This window comes from Enhydra lutris, unplaced genomic scaffold (assembly GCF_002288905.1).
Source record: "Enhydra lutris kenyoni isolate GAN:26980312 unplaced genomic scaffold, ASM228890v2 scaffoldscaffold64, whole genome shotgun sequence".
NCBI classification, from domain to species: Eukaryota; Metazoa; Chordata; class Mammalia; order Carnivora; family Mustelidae; genus Enhydra; species Enhydra lutris.
The window spans coordinates 8,589,143-8,604,283 of record NW_019154148.1 but is presented as its reverse complement, the minus strand read 5'-3'; the positions used below and the strand labels follow the sequence as shown (position 1 = coordinate 8,604,283).

The 15,141-nt window shown below is 57.5% G+C and overlaps 2 protein-coding genes across 4 annotated transcripts in view; one reads left to right on the top strand and one right to left on the bottom strand.

The window, feature by feature from the left end:
* Positions 1-9,904, top strand: part of LOC111158854 (MRN complex interacting protein) — a 31,028-nt gene extending 21,124 nt beyond the window's left edge. For 2 of the 3 annotated variants that reach the window (XM_022521139.1, XM_022521140.1), the window contains exon 7: positions 2,070-2,619. In XM_022521139.1, the coding sequence (XP_022376847.1) occupies positions 2,070-2,543 (474 nt within the window). In that variant the 3' untranslated portion in view covers positions 2,544-2,619. Of the gene's footprint in view, positions 1-2,069; positions 2,620-9,338 lie in introns of those variants that run through there. The other variant, XM_022521141.1, reaches the window with a different exon arrangement.
* On the bottom strand, positions 2,965-13,853 carry LOC111158853 (sequestosome 1). Its single transcript, XM_022521138.1, has 8 exons — positions 13,607-13,853; positions 11,728-11,823; positions 11,014-11,243; positions 10,759-10,900; positions 9,911-9,991; positions 5,351-5,562; positions 4,960-5,155; positions 2,965-3,824 (listed from the first exon to the last, which is right to left on the bottom strand). The coding sequence occupies exons 1-8, from the start codon at positions 13,803-13,805 to the stop codon at positions 3,673-3,675; spliced, it is 1,308 nt and encodes a 435-aa protein (XP_022376846.1). The 5' UTR covers positions 13,806-13,853; the 3' UTR covers positions 2,965-3,672.
* Positions 13,854-15,141: the final 1,288 nt, after the last annotated feature.

Here is a 15,141-nt window from a genome sequence, read left to right as displayed (position 1 = left end):
CAGGTGGGGCTGGCCGCAGTGCCCTGCTTCCCTGCTACAGCTACACGGGCACAGTCTGTTCCCGGCACCTTAGAGGCCCAGCCGCAGCCACCAGGGGTTCTCAGGAGCAGGGCCTGAGTCAGCCCCACAATAGCAGTGGGGGCACTAGAGCACCCGGCTTGCCCCCTTCATAGCTAGCCAGGAGAGCAGGCTGGCACACTGGTCCCTGCCCCCACCCCCAGGGCAGGAGCCACTCTGCAGGCAGGGAGGTTGGGTGGAAGAAGACCACAGGGGTGCTGGAGCAGAGCACCCACCTGGAACTGGCACGAGGATGGAGCTGGCTCCCGCGAGCACTTGCTCGTCCAGGCCGGGGGAGGGCAAGTGAAATGCTCCCCCGCCCCAGTACTGTTATTCCAGGGGGAAAACTGTAGCTCCCTGGCCTGCCAACACACATCCTAAAATTAGTCGTTAAACCTTCACATGCATACCAGGTGCTTTTTCCGACTGCTATTTCCATGCGGTGTTGGGCTGGGCTCTTAAGCATGTTGGGTTTTTTGTTTTTTTTTTAAGATTTTATTTATTCATTTGACAGAGATCACAAGTAGGTAGAGAGGCAGCACAGAGAGAGGAAGGGAAGCAGGCTCCCCACCGAGCAGAGAGCCCGATGCAGGACTCGATCTCAGGACCCTGAGATCATGACCTGAGCTGAAGGCAGAGGCTTAACCTACTGAGCCACCCAGGTGCCCCAGCATGTTGGCTTTTTAAGGGCAGGGACTTAGTGTCCTATCACCCTCCAGCTCTGGGTGTTAGGCCCCAGATTTTCAAAGCCGGATGTGATGCAGTGACTGGTTTGCCCAGTGCAGGTCCCCAAGGCCGGGGATGCCCAGTGTGGGGTCTGACCCCATGTTCTCAGAGCTTGTGAGGCCCATCCCATCTGTGGCCAGTCACTCCAGGGGTTTGGTTCCTGACCACACGTCCACCCCTCCTACCGTTTGTGATGTGACCTTGCTACAGCCAGCCGTGGACAGTCAGTCCTGCTGGCTTCACAGCATCTTCAGTTAGTTGCAATACGTGCAGTTGTTGCCTCGGTGTGTCTGTGGTAGGAGGTAAGCTCAGGGTCCTCCTGCCCTGCACCCCACACTCCACCCCACCACGCCATCCCCACACCGCTGCTCATTCTAGAGGCTTCCCGCCTGGCAGGCCAGACCCCACTGCACATTTAAGGCCACAGAATGCAGGCTCAGCTGTTGTCTCACAGGAGCCACAGGCACGGAGGCCAAGGCTCTCTGCTGGGCATCGGTCTCTGCCATCCCCCAACAAGGCCAAGGCCAGCCTGCCCAGCTTCAACTGGTACTGCAAAGGTCAGACTTTGATGTTGCGTCTAGCTGTGTGTCCCTGAAGCTCTGAGTCATAGAATAATGGCAGTTACTGATGGGCCAGGCCCAAGGTTAACATTCAACTGCATTCTCACAGGGAAGGCTCACACGGGCACAGTTTGTTTTGAAGGGGAGGAACTCAGGCTGCACCGTAGTTGAGTGGAGTCCCGGCAGGTCAGGGGCACTGCGTCTGGAACAGAGCACCACGAGCCTCTTCCACACCGCCCTGGGGTTGTGATGCAGGGTCCTGCCTGTCATGGTGATTCCTCTATAGGCAGTCAGGACCCGGTGCTGCGGTTGCTTCCTCTGGGGTCCTCTGCAGCCACTCCCACAGCTCCAAACCCTCCCCGTGGTTCCGGAGACTTTCATATCTGCCTGGCACTGAGCAGACAGGACAGAAGCTCTTCCACCCTTTCTAGATGGTCTCAGGCACGATTCTAAGGCTTCCGTGGGAATATTCTCTTGAGGGAAGCCCGGTCATGGAATCTGGTGGAGGTGGTGAGGGCATTTGTTTGCCCTGCTTTGCTAACCCACCAGATGAGAGCAGGAAGAATCGGTGGAACAGAGAGTGAGACGTGTGGGAGCCTCAAGGCGGAGAGGAGAAAGCAGCAGTGCAGGCGTGGGGGTCCTTCCCTCCCCTCCCTTGGTCTTGCCAGGCCACTGGCACTTGTTCAGAATAGAGGACATGGTTCTCTCCTGTCATTTCCATTGCAGGACGAAGCTGGCCTGGCGGGGAAGGTCAAAGAAGGCGGGGGCCACAAGGACAGGGGAACTGTTCCTCGGGTGGGTCCTCCACGTCTGGCCCCACAGGTCAGAGCTACATCTTCCAAGTGGGAACGATTCCTTCTGCCACCTGGAAATGGCCCACGTGCAGACATGGAGCCCTCCCTGGCCCTACAGAGAGACCCCAAGCATGCTGAGGCAGCACTGGCTGAGCAGGGGACCCTATGGGTCCAGACCCCAAGGGAAGGGCACCCCAGCAGGCCACTCGGTGCACCCAAACTTCCCTGGCCTGCACATACTTTCACATCAGGGTCTCAGAGGCCCTGTGTAAAGCCCTCCGGACCACCACGGGACACTGGTCCTCTGGCAAAGGGCAGTCCCTTGGTCACAGGGGTACAGGAGTCCCCACTTGTGCTACTATGTGACCTTTTTAAAACTGGTGAGGACTTTGAGGATGATCTGTGAAGTGACTTAAACAAGGTTACCCACCCGGACACATGTTACATGAGCCCTTATCCCCTGGACCTCTTGGCCACTGCCCAAAAAAAAAAAAAAAAAAAAAAAAAAAAAAATTAGCTTTTAAATAGGATGGGAGGGGGGCAATACCTGAGAGGCTCAGTTGGTAAAGCCTGTGCCTTCAGCTCAGGTCATGATCTCAGGGTCCTGGGATCGAGTCCTGCATCTGGCTCCCTGCCTGGGGGTTGGGGGGGACAGGGAAGGGAGAGTCTGCTTCTCCTTCTGCCCCTCCCCTTGCTCATGCTTCCATCCCTCCCTCCCTCCCTCACACTTTAGCTCTCAAATAAAATCTTAAAAAAAAAAAAAAAAAAAAAAAGGACCAGGGATGATTTATACAATACTGTCAACAAGAACAAACTATCAAGTCATCTCTGGTTGCAACATCTTTGATTAAAGTGCTTATACCATTTAATTACAGATTGTTTGCAACACAGCAACAGAATGGTTACAAACGGGTTTTCTTACTGTGAAAGCAACAGCCATATTCAAAAGTGAGAGAATTAGAGTGGTTATGGAACAGGCGGTATTCTGTGAGCACCAGCCTCCCCCTCTGAGCCCCTCCTCAGTCACAGATTCAAGAAGCCCAGGCTTGGACTGCCTTGTCTGCCCTGTCCTCCCCATCCTCACTCTTGCCCCACCTGACAGAATGTCTGCTGTCCTCACTCTGAACTTGGAGCCGATCAGGTTTCCGGTGAAAATCAACTATAGGTCAGCTTACTATTATAGTCATTAAAAAAAGAAAAAGCATAGACCATTAGGCAAGACATTCTGGACTGCTGGTGTGATCCTGGTGGGGGGAGAGCAGCAGAAGGCCATCGGGCCTCCGTGTCCTCCCAGCAAGGACTCTTCGTCCACCCACAGGAGCCGAGCCGGCAGACGCTTCTCCGACATCAGCAGCCACACACATGGGCCTCCCCCTCCCGTCACTTGCGTTACTGCCCTGGATGGCTTGGTGCATCCCCACCCCCAGATTCTGGAAGAATGCAGAGAAACTGGCCCTGAGAGGGGCCCTGCTGTTCTACACTAGCTCAACACAACCAGGAGACAAGAAGGGGGATGGGACCGGGCGCAGAAGCCGTCACAACGGGTGCTTCGAATACTGGATGGTGTCCAGAGCCGCCCCGATGTCGTAATTCTTGGTCTGCAGGAGCCTGGTGAGCCAGCCGCCTTCGTCGGAGAAGCCCATGGACAGCATCTGTGACAGGGACTCGATGAGCCGGGGGTCAGCCTCTGCCAGGAGGAGGACAGAAGCCGTGAGGGGGGCAGCCAGCGAGCACCCAAGGGACCAGCCCTTCCACGAGCCCTCTGCCCAGCATAGCGACCCTCCCAGACAGCCAGACAAGCGCTTTCCAGAAAAGGCCAGATGGTGAGGATTTTGAGCAGCTCTGCAAGGCTGTATGGTCTCCTAACTCGCTTCTGCCATTACAGCAAACACTACAGAGTCTCCACGGCAACTTCCGTCCCGAATACGGACATCTGACCTTCTTCCAGTTTTCACATCTTGACCTCTTCCCAACCAATATCCAAGTGAAAAAATCAGGGCACCTGCCTAGGGGCTCAGTCAGTTAAGTGTCTGCCTTCGGCTCAGGTCATGATCTCAGGGTCCAGGGATCGAGGCCCGCATTGGATTCCCTGCATAGCAGGGAGCCTGCTTCTCCCTTTGCCCCTCCCCCTCCCCCTGTTCATACTCTCTAATAAATAAAAAAAAAATTTTTTTTTTAAACAGTTCTTGGCCTATAAGTGATAGCTTGCTGTCCCTGCTCCAAGGCAGAGATTAGTATCAGTAGCCCAAAGGGCCAAATGTGGCCCACAGGTGTGTTTTTTTTTTTTTAAAGATTTTTTTATTTATTCATTTGACAGACAGAGATCACAAGTAGGCAGAGAGGCAGGCAGAGAGAGAGGAGGAAGCAGGCTCCCTGCTGAGCAGAGAGCCCGATGCGGGGCTCCATCTCAGGACCCTGGGATCATGACCTGAGCCGAAGGCAGAGGCTTTAACCCACTGAGCCACCCAGGCACCCCACACAGGTGTGTTTTCACCAGTTTTACTGTTTAATGTTATTGTGAGAATAACGAGCCTGAGCAAGGTATCAGCTGTCCCCTGCTACTCAGCTGTGCTCCAGGCTGCCACAGTCCCCACCGGGCCTTACTGCCGCACACACACCACCTCTCCACATTGCTGGGCGTCCTGCCTGGCTCGAAAGGGACCCTGGCCATGGACCCCGCCCAGAGGTCGACACCTTCCTCAGGGAAACTGGAGGCGTACTCTAAGTCCCACGGCCTTCGTGATTCTGGGTCCGGACGCTAAAAAGAGGGGAGGGGATGTTCAGAGAGAAAGAGACAGAAACAATTGCTTGAAGCCACTTGCCTGGTGGCAGATGCGGGTACAACGCAGCTTCCTTCAGTCCCGTGGGCCCTTCCTGGGAAGAGTCTAGAGAGCCTGGCCCTTCAGATTCAGGCATCTGTAGAGACTGGAGTTCCCCTGTAGACGGGTCCACTTCCTTTGAAGACAAATGAGTCCAGTCTTCGTCTCCTCCCGAGCAGTTATCCGACTCCATCTGCTCCTGGAACAGAAACCCCGTGAGCACACAGGACCCGTGCACCGAGCCCACCTGCCCCCAGCCTCCACTCCTGCAAATGGTAAGGAACGTTCAAGCAGCGGGTTTGCAGAACGACACAAACGCCTTAGACGGCCCTCTGCCAGGAACGCAGCCTGGTGGGCTGTGTGCAGGCCGGGGGTCGAGGTAGGAAGCACTTGCCTCGGGCGGCCCTGACTCCAGGGCAACCTTGTCCATCTGCTCCGCCAAGGACTGCGCCACGCCCTCCGGGTCCCCATCCGGTTTGCTGGGGTCTGAAGAGCAGCTGCTCGGCTGAGAGCTGCACTTCTCCTCGGTGCTGGAGCTGCCTGGAGAGACGGGGGTGAGGCGGCTTCTTTTTCCCCCGTGTTCCACATCAATATCCACTTCGATGCCTGCAGAGACGGAGGAGGAAGCAAACACCTCTGAGGTCTCCAGAGGGCCTCCTGGCTGGGGACCCAGCGTAGTGGGGAGGGGACCCCACAGCGTAGGAGATGGCCCCACATAGTGGGGAGGGGACCCCAGCATGGGGGGTGGCACAGGATAGCACAGCCACAGCAGGACCAAGGCACAAGGCCAGCCCCCCGCCGCCACAAGGCAGATGGCCGTTCATCTGCCCTTCATGATCCCCAAGGGCTAACTGCTGCCCGTACCCTGGCCCCAAACCTTGGCTCCCAGCACATGTCTGCTGACTTGTGCACCTTAACTGGCCCTTCCTCTTTTTCCAAGTTAATGCAACCTAATCTCAGTGAACATCCCAGGTCAGCACTGGAGCCAGAAAGCCCATAAAGAGCCCCTGTTTGCCCCATGTGGGCAGCGGGCTAGAAACAGGGAGCCACATAGCAGACGTGGCCAGAGAGCCCCAGCCACAGCACCCAGGACCACACGAAGCCTCACACGTTGGGTGGGGGGTTGCGGCGCAATGACAGGAAACCCAAGAATCCTGCTTGGCCTTGTGGGAAGCCCACTAGGAGGGAAGCCTGGGCCAGCCAGCAGGTCGCCTGCAGCCCCTCACAAGGGTGCACGTGCCCACTGAGGGGACGGAGGGCAGAGTCACTGATGCCGTTTCTAATTAATTTTTCAGACGGCCACATGCCCCCAGCTTAGACTCCAACCATTCCAGAAGGCTCAAGCAGAGATTCCTGGCCCCAACACAGCCCGCCCACTCCCCAAAGACAGCTTTCACCCCACGCCACCTTTTCTCTGATGGCTCGAGTTCACTGCTTCTTGTTCTAGATCAACACTTAGCTCCCCTTCCCCTGTCCTTTCAGAAACTCTTCAGTGAAAACCACACTCCGCGTTCAGGTGAACGCCACTACATACAGCTTTGCTCTGCCCTCATACGTTAAGTGTTTCAGCTGGGAATGGTGCTCAACGTTGAGAAGCCAGTTCTGTTCAGACGTTCACAGTCATTGGTTGATCCACAGTCTTCCGGTGTTGGCCCCTGGAACTCTCGAGCTCTTACAGTAACCTGGAACATTTCCAGAGCCTCCCGTTCTCCAGAGGGTTCTGCGCCAGGACAATGAGGTCTGGAGTGGAATCTTTTCTGGTCACTGGCCAGGGCACTTGGAGTCCTTTTCAATCTAGAGGTTAATGTCCTCTAGGCCAAGATGGTCTTATATTCTTTGTTTATTTCCTTCCTTCAGTTTTGTCTGCGCTCTTCACAGAATTCCTGTTAGCTGTCCTACCCTGGGCATCCAGGAATTAATCCTTGATTCTTCTCACCTTTTCTCTCTTCTCACCTCTATTTTGTTTTTGGAGTATTTCCTTGAAGTAACCTTAAAATCTAAGCCTTCTTTTAAAGTTCTTTATTCTGGCTATTTTTCTTAATTTCTAAAAAAAAAAAAAAATGTTCTTGAACTGTTTATCTGCTCTTAAGATACCAGTTGTATCTTGTTCTTTTTTCAAGGATGGAAAAGCTGGACGCTGACATTCTCTTTCCTGTAAAGCCCGTCCCCAAGTTCCTTCTCGTCCATGTGCAGGAAGTGCCCAAAAGGCTGGAGACCGTGGCCTTTGGACCCTACCACGGCCCTCTCAGAGGGGCCAGAGCCATCATTCGTCTCCCTCTGGAGGGTGGCTGAGTGCCTGGCCAGGCAGCGGGATCCCAAGCGGCAGAGCTGCGGGACCTGGCTCTGGCCTGTCCGGCCTCTACTGAGCAGGGACACCCCAGCCAGACACCCCTGCCCAATTTCAGGCTGGTGCCTCACCCTGCCCTGTGTCCCTAGGGCTGAAGTTTCCCTGGGTCAAATGCTCCAACAACAAAGCATCAGGTCTCGTGCGTGCGTGGGCAACGACCAGCAGCCGGCTGACCAGCCAGTGATCTCCACATGATCCTGAAGAGTGGCCTTCAACCACCCACACCACCCCCTACCCAGGTCCTTGGCCTTTCCTGACAGGCCCCAGGACCCTTGAGCAGGCACGTGGGTTTCCACGCTGCTGGTCACCACCCTCAAACTCTTTTCCCACCATTCAAGGTGTGACGTCTTCTTACCTCCTCTAGCACTTTTTCCCCCTTTTCTTTGTCCATGTTGCTTTATATTCCTGTGTTTAATCCCTTTACTGCTAATTTGGTACAGCGTGAGGAGCAAAGAGAGATAAAAGTGGGCTTAGCTACCAATACCCTCATCTGAACATTTAAGTCCTTTTTCTCCTTCTATCCTCCCCCAACTTTTTGTCATGAATGGTTCAAGCATGGGTGTCTGAGTGGCTCAGTCAGTTGAGCTTTTGGGCTCTTAGTTTCAACTCAGGTCATGATCTCAGGGTCGTGAGCTGGAGCCCCACATCGGGCTCTGCACTCACTGGGAAGCCTGCTTAAGATTCTCCCTCCCTCTGCCCCTCCCCCACACGTGCTCTAAATAAATCTTTTTTTTTAATAAATCTTAAAAAAAAAAAAAAAAAGGTTCAAACAAACAGAAAAGTTGGAAGGAAATACAATAAACACCCATACACAGTCTCGGTTTTCTATGTGGACAAATGACAGGACTTCCATAAATGAACCAGAGAGATTCTAGAACCCCAATTTCTCCAGCAGATGATAACCTGAGACCTAAGGGCTTACAGACTGTACCACTGGTTGTGGCCTGCTTCCCCCAGAGCCTGTGAAGAGGAGGGTCTTCTGAAGACCATGGGACAAGGAAAGGACCTGCAGTTTTGGGTCGCAGAGGTCAGTGACTGCAAACTCAGGCTGGGGGCCGTCTTGGGCCTCAGCGGCGGACCTGCTCAGCTGGCTCTCAGGGCACCTACCAAACAAGGCCTTGAGGCTGTGCTTTAAAATTGCTGAGTCACTCATATAGTCCGCCCTCTGGGAAGTGTTACTGGCTGTCCCTCTGGGCCCCTGCTCTGGGAACAGTCCCTTCTAGGCCATTAGCATAGGAGTCATCCTAGCTGTCAGGACCTCCTAAGAAGGAAAATACCCCGAGTTCTATAGAGTTTAATCAATTCCGCAAGTGGCTTTCCTCAACTGAAACCACTCAGAGGCATAGGTACTGAAACTGTCCTTGTGCGAGAGCTTCAGGCTCCTCCCTAGTGGGTACGCAGCAGCTCCCAACCACTCTGCAAGACCTGAAAAAGCCTTTACCCTTATCCTACACCTCTGAGCGTGGCCAAAATTATTCCCCTCTGTCCCAAGTGGGAAATCCGGGTCAAGTTCTGAAACAGGTCACACGCTCAGATGGGCCTCACGATGGACAGCAAGTGGAACTCAAAGTCCCTGGCAAGCCTCTGAAATTCACAGCTCCCAGGCCTGACCCACGACCAATTTGCCAGAATCCAGAAGGCGGACCTGGGACTCTGCAGTTTCAAGGTTCCCTACCTGGACCTAGAATGGGGTTTGGGACTCCCCGGCTTGTCTGGTTTGTTCTTTTAGCGAAAGACTTTGTTCTTCAGAGTAATTTTAGACAAGTTTCCATACGCCAAAACATACCAAAAAAACAAACAAAACACCCCATGTTGGTGATTCGGAGGCTCAAGCCAGCCTTGAGAACCACTGGCCATTTACCAGCTTCCAAAGAGAAGCTTCCCGTCCCCCCAAATCATGGCTCCCATCACGGCATCTTGAGCAGCAGCTGGGCTTCAGCACCAGCTTGTCTCCTGATGAGAACCTGGTCACCCCCCCCCCCTGCTATCCTGCTAGAAAGCATTAAAAACATCTGTTCTTTTCCTTGCTCTCCAGAGCCTTTAACTCCAGTGTGAAACTGCAGTCAGCACAGTTTCACGGAGGAGCAACGCCAGGAGGTCCCCACTGAGCACCATCCCCGCCCAAAGGAGGGGGAGCTGAAATGCCCTCAAGCTGGGGGCAAGAACAGGCCTGCCTCCCCTTCCCATCAGCATCCGTGCACACGTGGACACTCGCCGCCATGGCAGTCACAAAGCGGAGCACGCCTCTAATCAGAGATCACGGGTCCACTGCACCCTTGAACCAGAAGTCTCAGTCCTAGTGGACTCCCACTGCCGCAGGGCCCAGCCCTGTAGCAGAGGCTACTGGGATGATCCCAACCTAACACTTGTGGATTCCACTTCACTCCACAGGGAAAGTTCCAGAAAGTGTCAGGGAATTCAACTTTGAGTGGCCTGTGGTGCAGCGCACGGGCGAAGGCTGACGTGAGGTGACAAATGCTGGCCAGCCCTCAGGGCCCGGAAGTCACCATTCCTCCACGGCGACCCAAGTGGTGACAAGCAACCCACCAGCCACCACCTCACCGAGTAAAACACTGCTGCTCTCAAAGGACAGAGGGCACCACTTACCCAGAGGGCTCAGGGCAGCCGCCACACTCTCCCCTACGTTCTTAAGGAAATTCACACTGGGATCCTCCGCCGGACCAGCAGCTTCAGTTTCCAAAAAACAAACAATGTACAAAGCAGACTTTAGTACCTGATATGATCCTATCACCTTCCTCACAGGTGCCCCCCCATCCCCCGGGGCGGGTCTTGTCCTGGCAGCCTTCCTGAACTCTCTCCTGCTCCGGGCTCCTGTGTGCCCCTGGTGCTCAGCCCATGGGGGATTTGCTACATGTGCTTTACGATACTGACCACGTTCTAGCTCAAACCCCATCAGGATCAAACATCCCCACCTTTGTTCCAAAGAAAGAGGACATCAGAAGACAGTAAGTTAATAAGATCAGAATAAAACCAGAATCCAGAATTCTGGAACACAAGCCAGATGTTAAGCTCTTCACTTCGGGACTGTGCTCCAGAATACTTGAGCAGGGACCCCTGGCCGCCTCAGTCAGGAGAGCACGCAACTCTCAGAGCTCAGGGTTGGGAGTTCAAACCCCACACTGGGTGTAGAGCTCACTTTAAAAAACAAAAGCTTGTCAAATAAGTAAAATCTTTGAAAAACAGAAAAAAAAAAAAAAAAATAAAAGCTTGATGAGAGTGCAGTTTAGGGCTGAGCACTCAGCTAGTACAGGCAAATGAGCAGCCTCGGGCACTCTACGTGTGCAAGGAAGAGAAAGGGGACGCTCCCCACTCCCCAGGGCTCTGTGAGCTGAGGGACACCACCACAGCCATGCAGGACTGCAGGACATGGGGAAGGCTCTCGGGCCGCCAGCTGGCCACCTCCCCCGTGGGAAGCCAGCAGACGCAAGCCTCACCTGGTTCTGCTGCAGAGCTGGGCCGGGCGTCCCCTGCCCGGGGAGGACGCGGGCTCCAGTTCCCTGGTGGGCCCATCTCCCAGCCAGGCCACCCAAAGTGCCCATGTTTCAGCTTCCGCAGCCAGCGGCTGTGAGAGAAGCCCTGGGGGCAGGGAGGAACAGAGGGACCCAGTGACACCAGAGCAGAGGACTCCCCCACCTCCAGCTCCTGGCCCTCCATGCCCACCACCCCGCCTGCAGCACAGCCCTGCTCACCTCAGGGAAGGGCCCAAAGGCGGCAGGGAGAACCAGCTTGCTGTGCTCCCGGTGCAGGCCCTTCCCCTCGCAGGCAGCGCACAGGTCGTAGTCTGGGCAGACACTGCACTTGTAGCGGGTCCCTACCACTGGCCCATTGCAACCGTCGCAGATCACGTTGGGGTGCACCAGGCCGCGGGGCATCTCCTGAGCACACGGGGGGCGGTGGTCCCGCCGACAATCCTTCTTCTCTGCAGGAAGGGCAGAGAGCCAGAAGGTGTGACCCCACGGTTCCCACTCATCCCCACTGCGGGGGCCTTTCAGTCAGCCGGCCCCTGGTCCTGCTCTCCAGACACGGGGTCCGTGTGCAACCCGGCTGTTCAAGTGACAGCAGCAGGGGACCCAAGAACCTGCCATGAGGCTCGCAGTCCTGTGCCTGGTACCCAGTACAGGGGGCCCAGGCAAGCAAGAAGCCGCAGGGAGTGCTGCCGCCCCACTGCATCCCCAAAGCCGCCCCTGGCACCTGGCTGGGGCAGCATCAAGAGTGAACCCAGAGATCCCCAGGCCCAACCCCTGCGGGACTCCTCTCTCAGGCCAAGCACAGAGAGGACAGAGTCTAGCTCTTAAAGAACCCCAGGACCTTCCCCGCTCCTCGGAGGGGATTGCTCAAGAACCTCAAGCAGGTTTTATTCAGCAAGAAGCACGCTTCAGGGGGCCCCCAGAACAAGCCTTTACCTTTAATGTAAATACGGAAGATGTCATCCTTCACATAGGACAGTGCCATGGTCAGTTCCTCGTCACTGGAAAAGGCCACCAAGTCTCCATCCTCATCTAGATTGTTTACAAGACAGCATGTGAGCACCAAAGGCTTCTCAGTTGGACCCAAGCTGCTGAGAAGGACGCAGGCTGGTACTAGAGGGGCATCTGCAGGCCTAGGAACTGAGGCACACCTGAGTGAGCCAGTGCCCGGCGGGGCAAAGGCCGGACTGCCCACTCGCTGTGACACTGCCTGGAAGGTAAGCTCTCCGACATGGGCCCTGGGTTCCCACGGGAGACAGAGTATGTGCCAGCGAATGGGGGTTGCTGAGGGCAGGGGGCGGCTGGGGGGGGCGTACTGCAGCTGCCACTCTGCCTCTGAGCCAGCGGCCCCTTAAGCAGGCACTGCCTCGGTCCGCATCTGGCCAGGCCAAGACCCATCTTCAGCTGTAGCAGACCCCCACCAGTGACGGATTCCTGGGGGCCCAGCCCCTCCAAAGGCCTTGGGCCTTTGGCTTTTTAGGAAAGCCAAGAAGAGGAGTCCACCTGCCTGCTTCCGCCCCCAATAAAGCTACAGGATTTGTAATGTACTCTGTGATTTTTAGTTTAGCAAGCGGTGCTGAAGTCCCACCATGCAGGCCAAACCACACCCCCGCACCTGCAGGCTGCGCCAGCTCTGTGGGCCCAGGACACAACATCTGCCGTAAGAACAAGCGCAGCGTCAAAACATCATAACCCAAACCCCCACCAGCTAAGGAGCGGACGAACAAAACGTGGTTATGTGCATAGAATGGCCTGTTATTCAGCACAAAAAGGAATGAAGTCCAGACACAAGCTACAAGCCCCTAAACCTCGAAAGTGTTACGCTGAGTACAAGCCGGTTGCAAAAGAGGAGGAAAATACAGGGTTCCTTGTCCACAGGAAACGTCCAGAATAAAGAAATCCATCAAGAAAAACATTAGCGGTTGCTTAGAGCTGAGGAGAAGGAGAGCTACCTATGCCTTAGCTAAACCTTAGGTCCTTTCTCAGGTGACGTAAAGGCTCTAGAACTGTTCCCGCAGTGGGGGAGTTACACGGGAAGTGGATTAGAGCTCCATGAAGTTGTCACAAAAACAAACAAGCCAGGAACCGGGCGGGCCAGCTGGCAGCGCTCCTAGGGAGGGCTCGGCACTGCCCCTCCCAGGGGCCGGCCTTGGCTGCCCGCCCCCTCCCGGCCCCGACCGGCTCCCCCGCCCCCACCCCCAGCGGCCAGGGCCCACACCCGCGCCGCAAGAGACGGAGCGCGTTCCTGGGCATCTCCGCTGACACTGCTGCAGGACAGCCCGACTGGGTCCCCCTGCCCACGGCCGGCGGGAGAACGTCCGCACCCAGGCCGCTCCTAGGCCGCTCCTAGGCAGCTCCCGCCCGCTCCTCCCCGCCGCCGGCGCCGCCCCCGGCTCGCCCGCCCCGCCGCGCCGCCTGCACGCACCCGCGTGCTGGTTGGCCAGCCTCCCCCGCGCTGGTTGGCCCGCCTCCCCCGCCAGCCCTTCCTCCGCGGCCGGCCGGCTCTTCCCGGGCCCCAGGCAGCCCCGACTCGGCCGCAGCAAAGGGTCAGCGTAACCCGAGTGCCCGCCGCCGGCAGGCGAGGACGCCCCAGTGCGCTCGGGCCCCGACCTGCGACGTCACGGCAGGGAGGGGGGAGGGGCCGGCGCCCCCGGGTCTGCGGCCCCGACCCCCGCGGGGAGCGCCACCCCCACACCCACCCCGCGGGCGCCCCCAGGCCAGAGGAGCAGAGGCAGCCGCCCGCCCCGCCCCGTGCTGCCCTGCCCGCCGGCGTCACGGCTCCCCGCAGCCCCCCGAGGGCGCCCGGCCCGCTCACCGCGGTAGTGCGTCTGGAAGCCGCCGGGCCGCAGCACCGGGAACAGGGCAGCCACCCGGCTCAGCAGCCGCTCGCAGGGCCCGGGCCCGGCCGCGCCCTCCGCCTCGGCCTCGGCGCTGAAGCAGAAGCTGAAGCGGCGGATCTCGCGGGCCGCCTCCTCCTTGCCCAGAAGGTAGGCCTTCACGGTGAGAGACGCCATCACTGCCGGTCGGGCGACTGGGGACGAGCCGGGCCCAGATGACGGCGGGCGCGCGCTTTTATAAGGATCGCGGGAAGTCCCGCTCCGGCCGGCCTCCTGGGGGCGGGGTCTCCGCGCCCCGCCCCTCTGCACCGCCCTGCGCGAGCCGCCCTGCCGAGGCCCCGAGCCCGCTGCCCCCTCCCGTGTGTCGCCCCCCCACCCCCGCTATCCCCTCACGGTGTCCCGCACCCCCCTACAGCCGAACCCCTCCTCACTGTCCTCAGTGCCCCGGGGACCCCAAGAGGCCGGCCCGGGACTCCGACCTCTAGGGTTGGGCTCCGACCTCCTCACCTGCGGGAAAGCACCCACGGGGGTCCCGCCCCGGAACCCTTCCAGGCCTGGGCCTGACCGTGACTCAGCAAAGCAGAACAAAGGCCTCCGGAGATGCCCAGCGCAGCGGCCCGAAGCCCCAGGCCAGAACTAACTGGCTCCCGAGGTCCTGTGCGGGACACTTCACTCTTCACAGCCTCCCGTCCATTGGAAGAAGTTGGCTTCCAGGTGGCAGCCCGCTCCAGCGCCTCCAGCATTTTCCATGATGGCCCCTTACTGGAGTGAGGGACATACCCGCAGTCGGGCCTGAGCATCAGAGGAGCTCCTGGTGGGTAAGGCTGACAGGTGCCTCAGGAGCACGGGGTCTCCTACCCTCACCTGGCCCTGGTGCCTCAGTGGTCCTCAGGTGTTCACTATAGCCCAAGAGACTCCCCAAGGGCAGCCCGACCCCTGCTGGTCAGCACAGAGTTCAGTTCCACAGGTGGTGCCCAAAGGGCCAGCGTGGCCTCGGGCCTGTTGGCCACATGGGCATCCCAGGAGTCAGACCAACAGCCGTCCAGCTAATAACCAAGAAACACGGTTTTATGGAACCAAACCCACCAGTTCACAAGGTCTGGAGGAAGGTGGGGGGAGGGTCTTCCAAGGAGGTGGGCAAGAAGGGTAGGTCACCCTATGCAGTCTCCCAGGTGGGGTCCTGTGAGTAGAAGGCAGACTTGCTGAGTCACGTCCTCTCATGGTGGGGTTTGGGGGAGCAGGCAAAACCTCAAGGGATGGGAAACCCGGAAGGGAAGGGTGGGTGGACTTGGCTGTCAGGTGTGAAGGTGATTTGCTTATGGGAACACAGCAGGGACCTGTCCACAGGTGTAGATGGTCCTTCCCAGGGAGCTCCAGAGTAGGCACACCCCTTTAAAAAGGACATACCCTCGCAAGCCCCTCCCTGCATCCCTGCTGTGAGCCTGGGAAAGGCACCTGATGCCCACTGCCCCAGGGTCAGAGGATGGACAAGGGGTGGCTCTGGGCAGAGGCT